This window comes from Meleagris gallopavo, chromosome 6 (genome assembly GCF_000146605.3).
Source record: "Meleagris gallopavo isolate NT-WF06-2002-E0010 breed Aviagen turkey brand Nicholas breeding stock chromosome 6, Turkey_5.1, whole genome shotgun sequence".
NCBI lineage: Eukaryota > Metazoa > Chordata > Aves > Galliformes > Phasianidae > Meleagris > Meleagris gallopavo.
In genome coordinates, this window is record NC_015016.2 from 47,819,341 (window position 1) to 47,835,101 (window position 15,761).

The 15,761-nt window shown below is 38.7% G+C and overlaps 1 protein-coding gene across 1 annotated transcript in view; it reads right to left on the minus strand.

Annotated features, from left to right (window-relative positions):
* The window catches only part of AMPH (amphiphysin), a 70,901-nt gene that overhangs the window by 43,464 nt on the left and 11,676 nt on the right, over positions 1–15,761 (minus strand). Inside the window, 1 exon segment of the mRNA XM_031554059.1 lies at positions 9,646–9,726. Within this exon segment, the coding sequence (XP_031409919.1) occupies positions 9,646–9,726 (81 nt within the window).

Below are 15,761 nucleotides of genomic sequence, written 5' to 3' on the forward strand. Positions count from 1 at the left end.
GAGAACGGGAAGTAGGTTCAGCAACTAGATTCTTCATCATGGTTCAGCTGAACATGTACCCTGATGGTAACAATTTTTTAGTTATTAAAGATTTCTGATGTTTTGGAACCAGTAAACAGCAGCTAGAACATTCTGAACTCTGTTATCTGCCTTTAATTCTGTTATCTGCCTTTAATTCCATTAAAAGCCCTGTACACACACATGACATTGCATCACTAAGAGTTATTCTATAGTAAGCTAGTTAGTTTACAACAAATGGCATGCAGTGGCCACAGATCACACTGTTTATAACTGGACTGCTGTAGCATTCTGCTCCTGCTGTCCTGAATCACTGAGAGATCTTTTGGGCTTCGTTAGTGTTACGAGTCATCAGCAATCACTGCTTAGGAGAATGTAGAAGAAGAAGTCAAGAAGCAGTAAAACAGGATGCAAATATTGTGCAATAAGTTCTGCTGCAAATTCTGGCAATTCATTCAAAAGAATAATTTTGAACGTGGGTCTCTATAAGCCTCTTATTAGTAAGTCACAAAGCTGTTTAAATATATAGGCTACATAGAGCCATATGAAATTTCCTTCATCAGCAAATATTGTATGACACATCACATTAAAGCACCCACAGACAAGGGCCAGCTTTCATTGAATTTGAAAGCAAACCTCTCAATTGCAGTGGTTACAAAATTACACTTTTCGATTAAAAAAAAAAACAAATACAAATTTGCATAAGAAATCCTTGGCCCTGAGAATCTTGCAAAATGTGCTTCTGCTCTACACATTTTGCAACAGTAAGCTCCCTATTAGTAAAGGTCATGCACTTCTATCACCTAACAGAATAATCATTGATCACAGAATGAAAATACTGCATTGATGGCTTTGCATCCCTTGCAATTCATCACGTACAGATCATAAAAAATACTGATTTTAAGACTGTGCATATTCAGTGCAATTTCTAAGTTTCCTATATATTTAATTTTCCCCCTTACTGATACAATCTTTCTCCATTTTTGATCTATCAGATGAAGGCTTGTGGTGGCTCTGAAACCACAGCCTGAAATTTCTTCATTGAAGCTGTCACTTTCATTAATAGAGATGAAGCATTGTGAAGGAGAAAGAAAAAACAGATGTCATTCTGCAGATGTTGTGTTGCTCTGAAATGAGATTTCCCAAGACAGCTCTGTAGCTTCATTTATTATTTCATAATTTGCTTTATTTGTTTTACATGATGCAGCAAAATGAGTCAGAGTATCATAATATGCAAGAAAAGTCCAGGGAGATATCTTGATAGTGTACATAATAGCAAATTTCTCATGGTCTGGTTGTTTGAGAACAGCAGACACTTCTCATCAGATGCCAGCAACAGAAACCAAGAGTTCCTACCTCACCTGGTCAAACTCAATATGCAGATTCCCAAAAGTCTGTCAAGCAATCCAGGTAGTCTTTACAAATGAGTGGTGGGGTGTGCTGACCACCTAAAACATCTCTTACTAGAAAAATCAGCAGAGCTCTCTCCAAGCAACAATTTCTTATTTTGAACATTACAGCACAGAGTCAGTACTGCCTGTCAGATGCTCTTTTCTGTCTGCTCTTACTATGTGATCAGTACTATGCTGCTGGTAGAGACACGATTACCCAGTGAGATAAGGAGGGTCAGTATTTCAGGAGCATCTGTTGTCTGCAGTCACAGCTCTTACAGACTTTTACAGAAGCATTAAGCACTTTCAGCAACACTGATTTCTCAGAATGTATATTTTTGGTCTTATTTTATTAAAGAACAGTACTTAGGTATGTCTTAGTACTGGAATTAAGATATTTATAGCACAGTCACCATAGGTTGAAAGAGTGAAAAGGCCTGTAAAAACTTTCAAATACTAACACCGTAAAAAACAAGGTTTGTGTCTTTACTAGCTTATGCATCAGAAAAATTGTTTCCACTCAGAAATTAATGGCCACGTTGTCTGCACTTAAGCTGGAATTGGACGACCTATTGGGAGGCTCATTCACTTACAGCTTTCCAGGCAGAACAGAAGACTATGATTTTTCCATCATGTCACATACAGGATATAAACACAATACATCTTTAATAGAAAGGTCAAAACAGTGTGTGCTTGATACCAAAATCAAATAAATCTCTCCACTTTAGCTGAAAGCTGATGCTGAGGCTGGAGCACTAACTTGTCCCATAGAAATGCAGAACAGGTAATTATTAATGCAGCTCAGATACTGGAATTTCAGCACTAACACACTGGGGAAACTGTTCATATGGAAGCATTATTTGTATCAGCTGTCAGAGACCCTCTAGTGCAATGTGCAGTTATTAGCTGCAATGTACAGCATGGCTGTCACTCTGTTTGCAAACAGGTAAGTAGTATCTACTTGATGGGTCTTATAGGGAAAAGTATAAATGCAGAGGTCTGTGTAATTAAGTGAAGCTTGACAATTAAAGAGACTACTTAGATGCTTCCATAATTCAGTATGAAATAGAACTGAGTACTATTGTACCCTATTTAATTGTTTTTCTCCCCTCTGTAGTTCCTAGAATTGTCTTTCAAATTTAAGCTTTTTTTTTTCTCAAGTAAATATATTCCTTCTTTTCTCTTTCTAACAGCTGTGAAACAACTGGTATTCAAACTACTTGTCCAGTGCATTGAAAACTGAGTTTTTTTGGTATGCCAGTACCTACCAAAATTGTGGTCACCACCAAGAAGGTTCAAGAGCAAGAATTCAATCACTCTTAATCAGTAATGAAGTGACAACATGAGTGAAAGGAAACTGCACCAAATCAATCATGCTCCTCAAAGAGCTTGGACTAATCCAAAAAGTATCAACTTTATAGGTAAATGCCAACATCCCCTGCCCCACAATAGCAGTGGTACCCAACAGATCAAATAAGAAAACTCACTGCCTGCTGCAATGCTCTAACTATCATTTTACTTTTGACTCTCGCTGCTAAAACCAATTCTCACTGCTTCAGATGAAGACAGAGCGGAGAATTCTTGGTGCCCTCCCTAAACAACAACCCAAACCTTTTGCTTTCAATTTCCAGTACCTCACAACTAAACATCTCCCTTCTCAAGCTAGGATTCTGTCTTCATATCTATTACCTCACCCTACAATCATACTCACGTTCCCTAATTAGAGCTCAAACTAATGTTTTCAGTGGATGTTTTGGGCATGCAAGGTCAGCAAGCGTAGTCTACAAGAATATGGATAGAAGTATTGTATTCATACAGACTTTCTGTTTGAAGATTTTCTATACATACGCACATTTTCTGAAAACAGCACTTTCAGATGCATATTAATTTTCTGAAAACAGCCTACAGATGCATATTAATAACTGTATTTACAAGTGACATATATAAGCTATGTATTAACAGGTCTAGTAGAAAACTGTTCAGAACCATTTATAGTCAACTGGATGGTGCTCTGTTGGTGCACTGAATTACAGAGGTCAGCTGTGTCAACTTTCTCCAGGACCGGTTATTTCAAAGGGTTCCCAAAAAAAACACAGACCAGTCTGCTTCAAAAATAGTCAGAAAGAACTTGATAATTCAACCTCACATCCTGGGAGAAAACAATTCTCACATTTACCACAGCTGCAGAGGCATAATTGGTTAAATCCAAGGGGCAGTCGGAAGCAGCCCAGTGTGACTGCAGTTTAGACTTTAGATTTGGAGCAATCAATAGGCAGAATTGAAAAAGCATAACATAAGATCAGCCACTCTGTCCTTTCCAGTGGAGAATTACTTGGAAGGGATCTGGGCTGCTCCTGCAGAGATAATTTTGTAGCATAGAACACAGCACTTCACCTTCCTGAGAATCCTATCTGACTAGAAATTAGTGAGGTTCAGATTTAACTGCATGCTCTCTCTCTTTTTATTCTGGGAAAAATACCCTTTTGTTTGTAAGATAATTATTAAACATGCATTTTAAGATGAAATAGTAATCAGTGCAGAACATCCTCCCACAAGCCCAGAATAATCTGCACATTGTTTTATGGTACTTGGCTTCGTGGTCATCTAGTATCTGAAGTGGACCTTAGGATGGCCCCCGAAAAGACGTCAGTCAGACAAAGTCCCTCAGAACACAGCTTGCAAATACTTCTAGGCTTACAGAAACAAAAGCTCCCTTCCACGAGTGCAGATGGAGTTTTCATGTGTCCAGTTTATTTTGGGGGATCAGGGACATCATTTGGCATCAACTTTGTTTAGCAGTGGAGCCTCCCAGGGGGAGAGGTGTAGTGATCCACCTCAAGTTGTAGCTCAGCAATTATTAAAAATCCCCTACAGTTTACCGTGGGACTCCACAGACAACTAAGGAAACCTGCATACGAGCTAAGGGAAAACGGACTCTTCCAGTGAGAGTAATTTTAAAACTTGCACTTTTCATTTACTGCCCAGATTATTTTTTCTAAAGCCTATGCGCCACATCAGTAAAATGAGGGGTTTGAAGGGTAGACATGAGGTGCATAAGATGATTAATAGATATATGGGATGCATGGATACATATAGCTTCCAAAAGAAAGAAGGTTTTGCAGAACAGGTTGAATTTCTTGTGAAATGTTTTCATCGTGCTCTTCATTCAACCCCAGATCAAGACACCTGTGACTGCCTACACGAGTTGAGTGCCCCTCCTCCTCTCAGAGCTAATACAGATCTCTTTGATGCAGTCTATGGAGTCAGAAGGACAATTAAATCCTAAAGTCAAGACCATTCACTCAGCACAGCTCCCTAGTGTCTTTTGGGACACCTTGCAACACATCCACAAACACAACTGATCCTAAAGGAGACTCCTAGCTTTGTGGGATGGTGTTGGGGAGTCAGGGAGGGGTCTCACAAATGGCAGTGGGTGCTGACATTTAGAGAACACTAATTCACACTCCTCATGGCAACCAAGAGGGCTACGCCAGGAGCCACAAGTGAAATGAGGGTTCACTAACGCACCTCCAACCAAGAAGGGGATGAGTTAGATCCAGACGCTGCCTAGAAGATCCATCTGGCAGCAGCAGGAGACACAGCTGGGATGTATGTCCAGAGCCCTTGTGGGAAGCAGGACTAGGGACTGCATTTCTACAATATGGTTCGGGGTGGCAATAGATGGCTGGGTATGAGCTCAAATAGGACTTCTGGGTCCAAATGAAGGGCTGTGTGTCCTGAGTGGGATTGATTAGGGCCATTAAGGCTATGGATGCCCCCGGAAACATGATGGGTTGCCATCTTGGACCTTCTGATAACATTGCCTGGTTCAACACAAACAAAGTCAAATACAGATACCTAGATTCAGGGATTGCAATCTGGGAGTGGGTGAGCCTCCAGTGACAGAGTTCAGCTACCAAAACATGTCCCTGGAGATGCCAAGGTGTGCTTGAGAGGACCACAGAGGCAAGCCTAATGCCTGTGTGTAGGCCATGAATGTCATCTGTGCTGTCTTAGGTCACAGAATCACAGAATGGCCAGGGTAGGAAGGGACCTCAAGGATTACGAATCTCCAACTCCCCTGCCACATGCACAAACCTCCACATTTAATACCAGACCAGGCTGCCCAGGGCCCCATCCAACCTGGCCTTGAACACTTCCAGGGATGGATGGGGCATCCACAGCCTCTTTGAGTAGCCTGATCCAGCGCTGGAAGTTCTGTAAAGAACTTCCCCCTGACATCCAACCTAAATCTTCCCTCATTAATGAATAATAAAAAGTTAGTGATATGTCTGACATGAAAAGAATACTTCAGCATCTGTTAACTGCCCCACCAAACAGCTTTAAGTCAATGTCATGCCACAGCTATTAGGCAGCTAAGCAAACTTTCATGAAATGAAGAACACAGCATTTGAATTGTTACCAATTCCACCCACAGAGCAGCTCCTACTGTGAGGTGCACATTAAGTAAAGCAGGCCACACTTCTGCTTGCTCAACAGAAACAAAAATACCTCTTAATTTTCACCAAATTCTATAAACCACCAACAGCAGCACTCGACAATATTTGCTTTACTCTGACAATATTTCATGGGCAGATGCTTTTTTTTATAGCGGCAACTGGTGTACCTCTGTGTGTACATATACAATATATAATATTAATAGTTTAAACACTAAAACATTTTCAACTGTAGTCTATAAAATAAAATAAATCTCATAACTATGTAGGGAAAAATGATGAGAGTAAATATTCACAGATATGAAAGAGAATACTGATGCTTTACAAGTGCTGAGTCATTAAAATATAGTAGGGAATAAGAAAATTCCTACTGAACTTCCTGACAAAAAAAAAGTGTAAGATGCAGTTGCTTGAATGATGATATCTATACTTATATATAGAGAGAAATTTTGGACTTGAGATATTTTCACAGAGTAGAGAATTTTGCAGGAACTGTCTTTTTTTTTTTTTTTTTGCCTGAACTTCAAGGTCAATTAAGGGGCTGAGAACATCCACAATTAGCTGAGAGAAAGAAACACATAAGAGAAAGAAACACATAAGTCTCAAGTAAATTCTTGCAACACACTGAAAATCGGTGCCACACAAGTTTATATAAGGTCCACAAGTTTTGTTTCTATGTGGCAATTTCCTGTTCACAACTTAAGTGGAAGGTGAATAGCAGTTTTACTCACTGCTAAAAATCAAATGTTTTTGGTGTTTTTTTGTTTTTTTGTGTTTTTTTTTTAAGCTGCAGCAGCTTACTGCTTCTGACAGGAAAATCTGGAGGCTCTCTAGAGCCACTGTTCTCTCCAGACATGGGATGACTCAGTTTCTCCATGATGATTCATCTGGTAATTCAGCTCTGAGTTCCACGCCGAAAGGGGGGCTCTTATCCAGCTGTACTCAAATAGAGATGGGAATGGACCACAGGGCAGCTTAAATGATGCTATCCTAAATAAAGTTATATTGATCTTCTGGATGTACCCTTATATTGAGCATCCTGCTGAGTATGGTAAACACTTATCATCCAACCTGCTCTTCAGGCAAGGAATTGCTTATTAAGATCTCAGTTTTTGCATTATCTGTTTCCTGGATAATAGGTGCTTTGCTCTTTTTCTGTCCTTTCCCTGAGCTAAAACTGGGAGTCCTTATTTATTATCCTTGGAGAGTATCAAAACAGGATAATTCTATCCATAAAACCAGTTGACCTTCCAAGTGACATCAGGTCAATGAGGTGAAGAAATAAGACAAATAGTCCATTTTAACTCCTTTCAATTTACCCAGAGCCCACATGTCACTAGCTCTGACAGCCTTCCTCAAAACCAAATGTAGGAAAGTGAGATAGCCAGGAAATGGAGCCAAATCACTGTTAAATGAGATTGCAAGAAACGAAGTTAAGCTTGAACTTTCTCTCAAGCTGCCTCTGTCACAGGAAGGACTACTATAACAAGCAACCATCATAGAGAAAAATAATCCTGGAGAGAACTGGAAAGGATGGTGCAGTCTCTAGCAGGGGGTGGTTCTGTTTGGGAGCCCACCAACTATTCCGTGGATCTCAACACAATGATCCATCACCTCATCTGCCTTTTAACTCTTTAATACCTTGAGTATGATTTTTCTTTTTCTAAGGACTCTAGAATTACAGAGGTAACCTTGAAAGCAGGATTGAATGTAAACCAAGAAGAGATGGCTGCTTGAGTCCACAGAGGACAGCAGTTCTATAAAGTGCTGATCACTAAGAGTGATAATTCAGGTAATTCTTTGAATCTTTGTGTTCCCAGTCAGTTGAATATTAAAGCATAGGTAAAACTATGAAAACTTAACCAATTTATTTGGGCTACCTGGTAGAGACAGTGTTCTTACAGCATTTTTTCCCCTTTGTATTTGAGGAATTGAGTAAAACAGGATTATTTAAGAGCAAGACAAGCAGAACACAGCAGCATGCATTAGGATAATAAATGTACACATGATCTTTCATTTGTTATGCCACTGAATCTAACTTTTACTGCATGTGTCACTCAAATGAGTTGTAGCATTTCCTTCAGCACTCATTCCTTGCCCATTTCCTCCCGTGGCCCCAAGTCATATCTGCATTCAGATTTAACATCAATTCAGCTCCTGTGGAGTCCTTGACTGCTTATTACTGTCTCTCAGTACATCAAAGGAGGAGGAAATAAAAATGAAGAAATGCTAAGTTCCTCCTTAGCCCTTGGCAAGAGTTTCAGCTGAAAAATAACATTACAGAAAATTCTTGGTAGAGAATAGAAGAAACACACACTTGAAACATAATTTTGCTGATAATGACTTTTTTTCTCTTTCATCTCTTCTATTTTAATTGACTCAGAAGCTGCATCTAAAAATACATCCCACAGAATTCTATTTTTTTTCATGGGGATTCTCCAGCTGCTCCTCTCCTATCCAATAAGAGCCTTACAGATGCACCTTATTTCTAGTAACATAGTTTCTAGCTGTCCAAACATCTGTGTTATTGAAAACAATGATAAGCTACAAGATAAGAAAAATCAGAAAGAAAGAAAGAAATCCTCTATTGATATCTCAGCAGATTTGGAAAAGAGGAAGGTGAAGAAAAGGGAAAATATAACATCTCTAAGGGGCTTCAAAGCTTCTGAATGCTTTTTCAGCCTTATTAAATCCTAGCAGCTACCTGACCTTGGCAAAACTGAGGAAAGAACCACTCTCCTCAGAAAAACAGTTTCTTTTACTTCCCATTATCATCATTTCAGAGAAAGAATGAGTCCAGTTAGTCCTCGAGCCTCCCTGTCTTTCCAGAGATTGGAAAACAACTGTAAGTCACTGTAAGATGCAGAAGGGTCAATCAGAGTCTAAGCAGTGAGATTTCAGGGTTTGTGTTTATACAAAAAGGACAGAAAGGCATGTGGTAGATAGGACTGAGCCAGTGTGGGAATTGCAAACACTAATATGAACCAATTTTTGTGTCATGTAATTTTTGTGGGAGTAGTTCTCTCACCCTTCAATGGCTTTTACATATGAGCTCGGAAAGATAGCTCATGAAGGCTATCGATACCTCTGTATATACTAGCATAACAAGATTATTTTCTTGGTGACATTAACACCTTGGAGCTAAAAACCCCATCCAAAAAAGTGAGGAGTAACTGAAGTTAAACTTCAGGACTGCATTGGGAATATATTATAAACTATTCAGGGAAACTCAATTAGTATGTATGTATTTACAACATTAAGAGCAATCCTGCTGCCCTGTAGTGCATCATCAACGCTGCCACCAGAGCTCTCATCACCCCTGCACTAGTGGGGAGTATGACAACACACAGCAGTCGAAAACTGTTCAGCTATTCGCTTAATATAAAACTAGTTTTACTACATACAACTGATGAAAATAATCCACAAGATGAAACCAAGGAAACAAATCATTTTCTTTGGCAGAAGGCAACTACAAAGCTGCATCAAGTTGAGGTTGGGTTCTGTTCTAAATTACACTGTTGAAAACATGCTGACACTCCAATGATCCTGACGGCATGAAGGGATTATGAATTATTAGAATATGCCCATTTAATACAAATGTATTACGTTTGTATGCACAAATGCAACTAATCTTTTTTTTTTTTAATTTCAGAATAAAATCTTACACTCATATGATTGAAAGCATTTTCTTTCACCTGTTACCCTTCACCATCTTCTTCAAAATCAGCAAGTTAAAATACACTGCAGCCTTCTTAACAGAAAGCAAGGAAGTAACTCACCTCTTGCCGTTTGAAATTTTGAACGTATTCTTCAAACTGTTCATCCTTTGTTTCATCTGCTTTGCCTAGTTTTTGAAGTACCTATGTTGGGAAAAACAAAAACAGATCAATATTAGTGTCACAAAACAAAAACGCTGTTACATTCAACACTTTTGTTCTTTCTGTGAAGCTGAAATTGCATTTCATTTTGTTGAAGTGCTACACGCACCACAGTTTGCAAAGTTCACCTGGGAAACCACTGTCAAAAATCAAAAATGGTGACTACAGACAAAGCAAAATATTTTGTGCATGAGCAGAAATATACTTTGCGAGGGCAGGTGTGTATATCATATACTTCATATACTTCAAAGTATGGAGTTTCTTGGAGGAGAGTGTATGTTGTTTTTGTTTCTTTCCTTTTCCTTTATTATTATTATTTTGTTCTAAATAAACCTATTTTTCCTCCAGCAAAAAATCCCAGGGTCTCAAAGCAAGGAAGAATTAGGTAAATTTGCTGGCACTGCAAGTTCTCTTCCCATTCAGTCAGACTAAAAAAATCAAGTCATATTTTTTGACTGTTTATGGCTCATTATGTCCAATGGTACTAACGCTATCCTTAGCTGCACGATTTTCAGCATTAAATGAGAATAAAGAATTGTGAGGCATGTTTAAAACTTCTATGGTTTCATATTTACCATCCTCATTAATTCAGAAGTTGACTGTCATCTGTTAAATTATAAATACATTGCAGTATGTCAGCAACAAAGGTTATTCATGTGATAGCAATCTCAAAAATAAATTGAACTGCTAAACTTTATACTGTGTTAAACTACAAAAAATATATTATGTTATTAAATCACACCATTGCAAGCCATTTTAACACTGAAGATTTGCATATAAAAGAAAATAGATTTTACCCTTGTTAAAAAAAAAAACAAGCTTCATAGAACACTGCTAAAGGAATAAACCATCTCAGAGAGTGATATTGAGTTTGCTCTCCCAAAACAAAGCAACCAACTTTTCTATTTTCACAGAAAAAGCAAACAAACAAAACAAAACAAAGAACAACAACAAAAATCAACATAAAAATTCCACACTAGCTGATACCACGAATAAACACAATAAACAGCCCCAGTCCTGGCATACTTTGTCTCATTTCATTTGAATTTAAACTCCATTCTGCCTGGAGCCATAAAAGCCAGAATGCACAAAGGTGCAGAGAGCATTGCTATAATGGAAACCAGAGTTAAAGAAGATCAAAAAGCTGATGCAACGTGACCTGTGCACCTGGCATGTGGGACTTCAAGGAAGTTTTGACGTATTTACAGCAGAAAGAATGAATGACATCAGAAAAAGAAAAAAAAAGAACTTTTTCCGACCATACTCATGTTTTAAGTTTTTATTCCCATGGCTCATTTGGGCATTTTGGCTTGCTTTTAAGTCCCCAAGATCTGACGTGTTCTCATCACCAATCTTTTTTATAAAACATTAACAAGTATAACAGACGGCTTTACAGAGGAATCATTTAATTTAACATTTCAAATAATCACAGGAGTACCCATAGCTCGCTGTCACCAATGAGTCCAACTGTATGCCCCCAGCTGCAGCGTGCCTTTGATCTGCACCAAATGGCTCCCTGAAAATTGCACGTTTTCTTTCAAAGTGCTGGCTGCCAGGTAAACCCCCTCACTGAACCAAGACATTCAAGCTGTGTGCACAGGAACTAGTAGCAGGCACATTAATTAGTCATAGAGATTCATAACGTATGTAACAAACCAGGGCAAAAAAAAAACTTGTTGTGATAAATTCTTTTATCTTTCCCAAAATTTTCACAGCACACATTTATGTCTCCAAATGGATGCTCAGGTCCAACAGCACAAGGCTTAGAGGAAACAACCAATCCCTTACAGAATTTCTACATTGTTTTAATCTCATCTCTGACTTTTAAATTCTTTCTATTTTCAGCTACATAGCTAAAAGAAAGCTGGACGAAGAGGTGATGTTAGAAGCTGGCTTCTCCGAACAAGCAGAAGAACCAAAGCTGTTGCTGAGAATCTCATGGCTCAGAAGGGCTAGAATGAGACATGCACTCAAAGAGTCCAGGGTCAGTAGCTAGTGCACTTTTTTTCTTAGCATCCCCACACAGAAATAATGTTTAGGACTAGGTTTCAGAACATCCATCAGTGAACAGCCTATATTATTGAAAAATTTAAAGATTATATAGCACAAAAAAAAAAGTTGAAGAAGAAGATGTGAACTCTGAGATGCTATACTGAGGGACATGGGTTAGTGGGAAATACTGGTGATAGGTGGGTGGTTGGACTGGATGATCTTAGAGGTCTTTTCCAACCTTGGTGGTTCTGTGATTCTGTGAATCTCATGAAACATTCTACAGTCAACTATTCTGTAGTTTTCTGAAGAATGCATAAAATATTTAGTAAACTTGACCTGCCTATCTAAAAAGAAAATAGGCAAAAATGTTCCACATATTTCATTTAATTAGCAGAACTTGAAACAGTTGCTCTATTTCTTTCCAGATTTAACTGTAATTTACCAATGTGATACTATACGGTCCACATAATGCACTGAATTATGCTAAGGATCTAAAATGTATTAGTATTGGTATTGAGAATGAAGGTAAAAGCTGAATTTGGTCTGACGGTAAACCCTGATTCTGTTAAGTGAATACATGTACTGATTAATGGTCTGGTAATATGGTATCGAGATAGATAAATGACAGATTCAAATCATACACAAAATTTGGTAAGTACATCAACCATATCTGATATCATTTATGAATATTTTCATTTGCATATTTCCATGTGAGGATGTTGCATCTTCAGTTATCATTTTGGAAAACATGAGATTTGACAATTTCCCTTTTAAGTCATTTAAGCACCTTCGTTTACCAAAATCAATAAATTTCAGATCTATGAAGATCTGAACTGCTAGAAAAAAAGCATCAATAATTGGCTGATCTTGAATTAAAATGATGAATTGTGTAAGGACTGTGAAGTAAATATTGCTAAGTGTCTCCAACGTGTCAAAGAAAGGAAATTAATACAATAGAAAAACTTACAGATAGGATTGAGTACACTTGATTATATTGAAAACTCCTATCTTGTGGCAAGGATGACAGTGTTATAATAGCTGCTGAGACAGTCATTCTGAAGGGCTTATCCATCCTTCTTTACAGAAGTTTCCCAAGCTATGATACTTCAGGGAGGGGGGGAGGGAGGGAAATAGTGATTTTCAGATCTGAACCACAGCTAATAAGGAGCTGTGATATTCTTAAAGAACAACCAACGTGTTCCAAACCACTTAAGGCATAAAGACAAGTTTGCTCAGATAGGAATACCCAGGACAAATCTTCATCAGAAATTCTCAGGACTTAAAAGCTTGAAAACATTAAGATAATCTAACTTGCCATAAGTACTATCAAGTAAGGATATTACAGAACAACTGCAGCATGAATAGCAAAACACTTTTGAGTTACAGATCAGAAGTCACTGCCTTAAATCTTTTGAGAACAGCAAATTGCTCAGGACCTCAACAGAATGCAAACTCATGCACCTACGTCACTGTTCCACAATACTGCTTTGAACTTAACATTTTTCTCTTCTATAGCCTGTAAAAGAAACACTAAGGCTGGACGAATAGTACATGCAGATTTCTAAAGTAGTTGCAGTGTGGTACATCTGGCAGAAAGGATTTTGGAGGTACACATGTGCAAACCTTTGTAAGGATTTCAAAATGTGCTCATGAAAATGAGTAAGTATTTGTACAATAGAAAAACCAAAATTTTGAAGTAAGTGTCTTATGAGTCACATGACAAGAACACTTGTCTGAGGTGGAATAAAAAAAGACATGCAGAAGTTTGAAGTGAACGTGACCATATTTCAACTTACTGAACAACAAACGGAGAATTATAGAATGGTTTATGTTGGAAGGGAACTTAAAGACCATCCAGTTTCCATTACCTGCCATGGGCAGGGACACCTCCCACCCAGGACCCCATCTATGCTGGTCTGGAACAGCTCTAGCAATGAGGCATCCATAGCTTCCCTGGGCAGCCAGTTCTAGTGCCTCACCATGCTCAGAGTGAAGAATTCCCTCCTAAAATCTGAGTTAAATCTCCTCTCCTTCAGTTTAAACCCAATGCCCCTTGCCCTGTTTCTTCCTTCTTTGATAAAGAATCTCTCCTTTAGGCCCCTTTAAGGATTTAGAGGGCCACAGTGAGCTCTCCCCTGAGCCTTCTCCATACAGAACAATCCTCACTCTTCATTGACCACTCTCTCTTCTTCCTCCGTTACCTGCAGTCAGGATCATTATCATTACTTACTGTAAGAAATGATGACACTTAGTTCAGGTTTTCAGGTCAATGCTAGCTGATCTGTAGTTATCACTCTATTTGCCCATGCACGCTTGCATGGACAGTATTTGTGATGCAGAGAATTCCTGATCATTCAACATTCTGCAGTCAATTCTCATTGCTATGCAATGTATGCTGTATCTCTATTATTGTATTTCCAGTTGTTTCCCAGTCTCCTGTTCAGGGCTTGTCTTACACTGGGTATAATAAGCCTTATTTACCCACCAGCTCCAGTTGAATTTTACTGCTGAACTCTGGACGTGGTAGATCACGTACTAGAAGATAAGCCTCAAAGCAAACTGCAATTTGGGAAAATATATTTAGTGGAGGAATGCAACTTCACCACTGCTGTCCTAATAGATGACAATTTCTGCTGCATGGAGACAAAAAGAAAAGTCATATACTGAACGTCATTAATACATGAGATATGGCCTAAGAGATGGAAGGGGAACCAAGTGCTCACCAGGGTGGAAGAGCATGAGAAGTACTCTACAGGTCAGACTAAGTACCTGTTTGACTACCAACCTCTCTCCGGCCTTCCCAGGAGAAGATACTTAGGGAGGAAACAAAGCAATTGTGCAGTGGCAATTCTGAACATCCTTGCAGAACCTAGCAAACTGTTTCAATGATCTCCTGGTGTGGTGTCTTCAGGTTTTAAATCCCTGCTGGATTTTTCCTAATGACAGTCCTGTCCTTGTTAAAGTCAGGTTAGGTATTTGTTGTTTGCATGAATGTTCACTTTCTCATGGCTGTTTTTCTTTTGTTAATTTTATGTCAGAGTTTGCTTGCTGATGCTTTGAGTGCTGTAAAATACTACAATATATAGAAGTAATTATGTAACAAATGAGAAGAGAGCTAAATAATAACCAGACCAGCATAAAATGCTATGTTAAGATACATTCTCTTAAATGAAATTGAAAGAGGGAAATGTGATCTTTCTATACAGCCTAAATGACAAATGTGAACATTATGCTATGGGAGATGATTATAACAACTTTTCTGCAAATTACAGAATCTAACTGTACATCATTGACCAGATGATTTTAAAAAGCTCTAGAGAGGGCTACAAAATAAACACCATAGTTCTTTTCACAGTAACACCACAGACAGACTTCTATATCAGCCCTTGGTCATTATGCTAAAGCCAGAAAGTGCTTTACAGAGAGCACAGACCTGCAGCACAATGCTAGAGCATTTCTCACTGCTCTTTCCTTCTTGCACTCATAAAACTTGCTGTACTGTAACTAGGCACCTCTGCAACATCTAACGTGATAGGTGGCTATTGTTCTGCCTAAATGGATTCTGTGAGGCTGGGCAGTACAGCTTAGCTGGTCATTAGGAATTTAAGGAGACTTAAAGACAAACTTTGGAGATCTGAAGACTTGTTTTGCTGGTGAGAAAAGAAGAAATGTTAAGAGCAGTGGCAAAGTGTTGCAAAGGACTTTTTCCTGCTTGTCTCTGGGGACTTGCATGGAGTTTAATGCTATAAGACCCTCCCAGCTGGAAGGGTGGCTCATTACTCTCCACATGTGTTCTGAAAGGTATGCATACCTATTAAAAGTGAAAGCCTAGCTTCAAAGACCTGCAGTGTACTTCAAAAGTTAAACTCTGAAGAGGCCAGCCATGGAAATAGTTTTCCCCAGCGTGCTCCATGCACCCAGCCTGTATAATAGAGAAGGGCATCCGGGCAGAGAACCTGGGAAGGGGCATGGTTGATGACCTTCATGGGAGGCAATTTAAAGAAAAAAACAAAATGGAAAGAAAG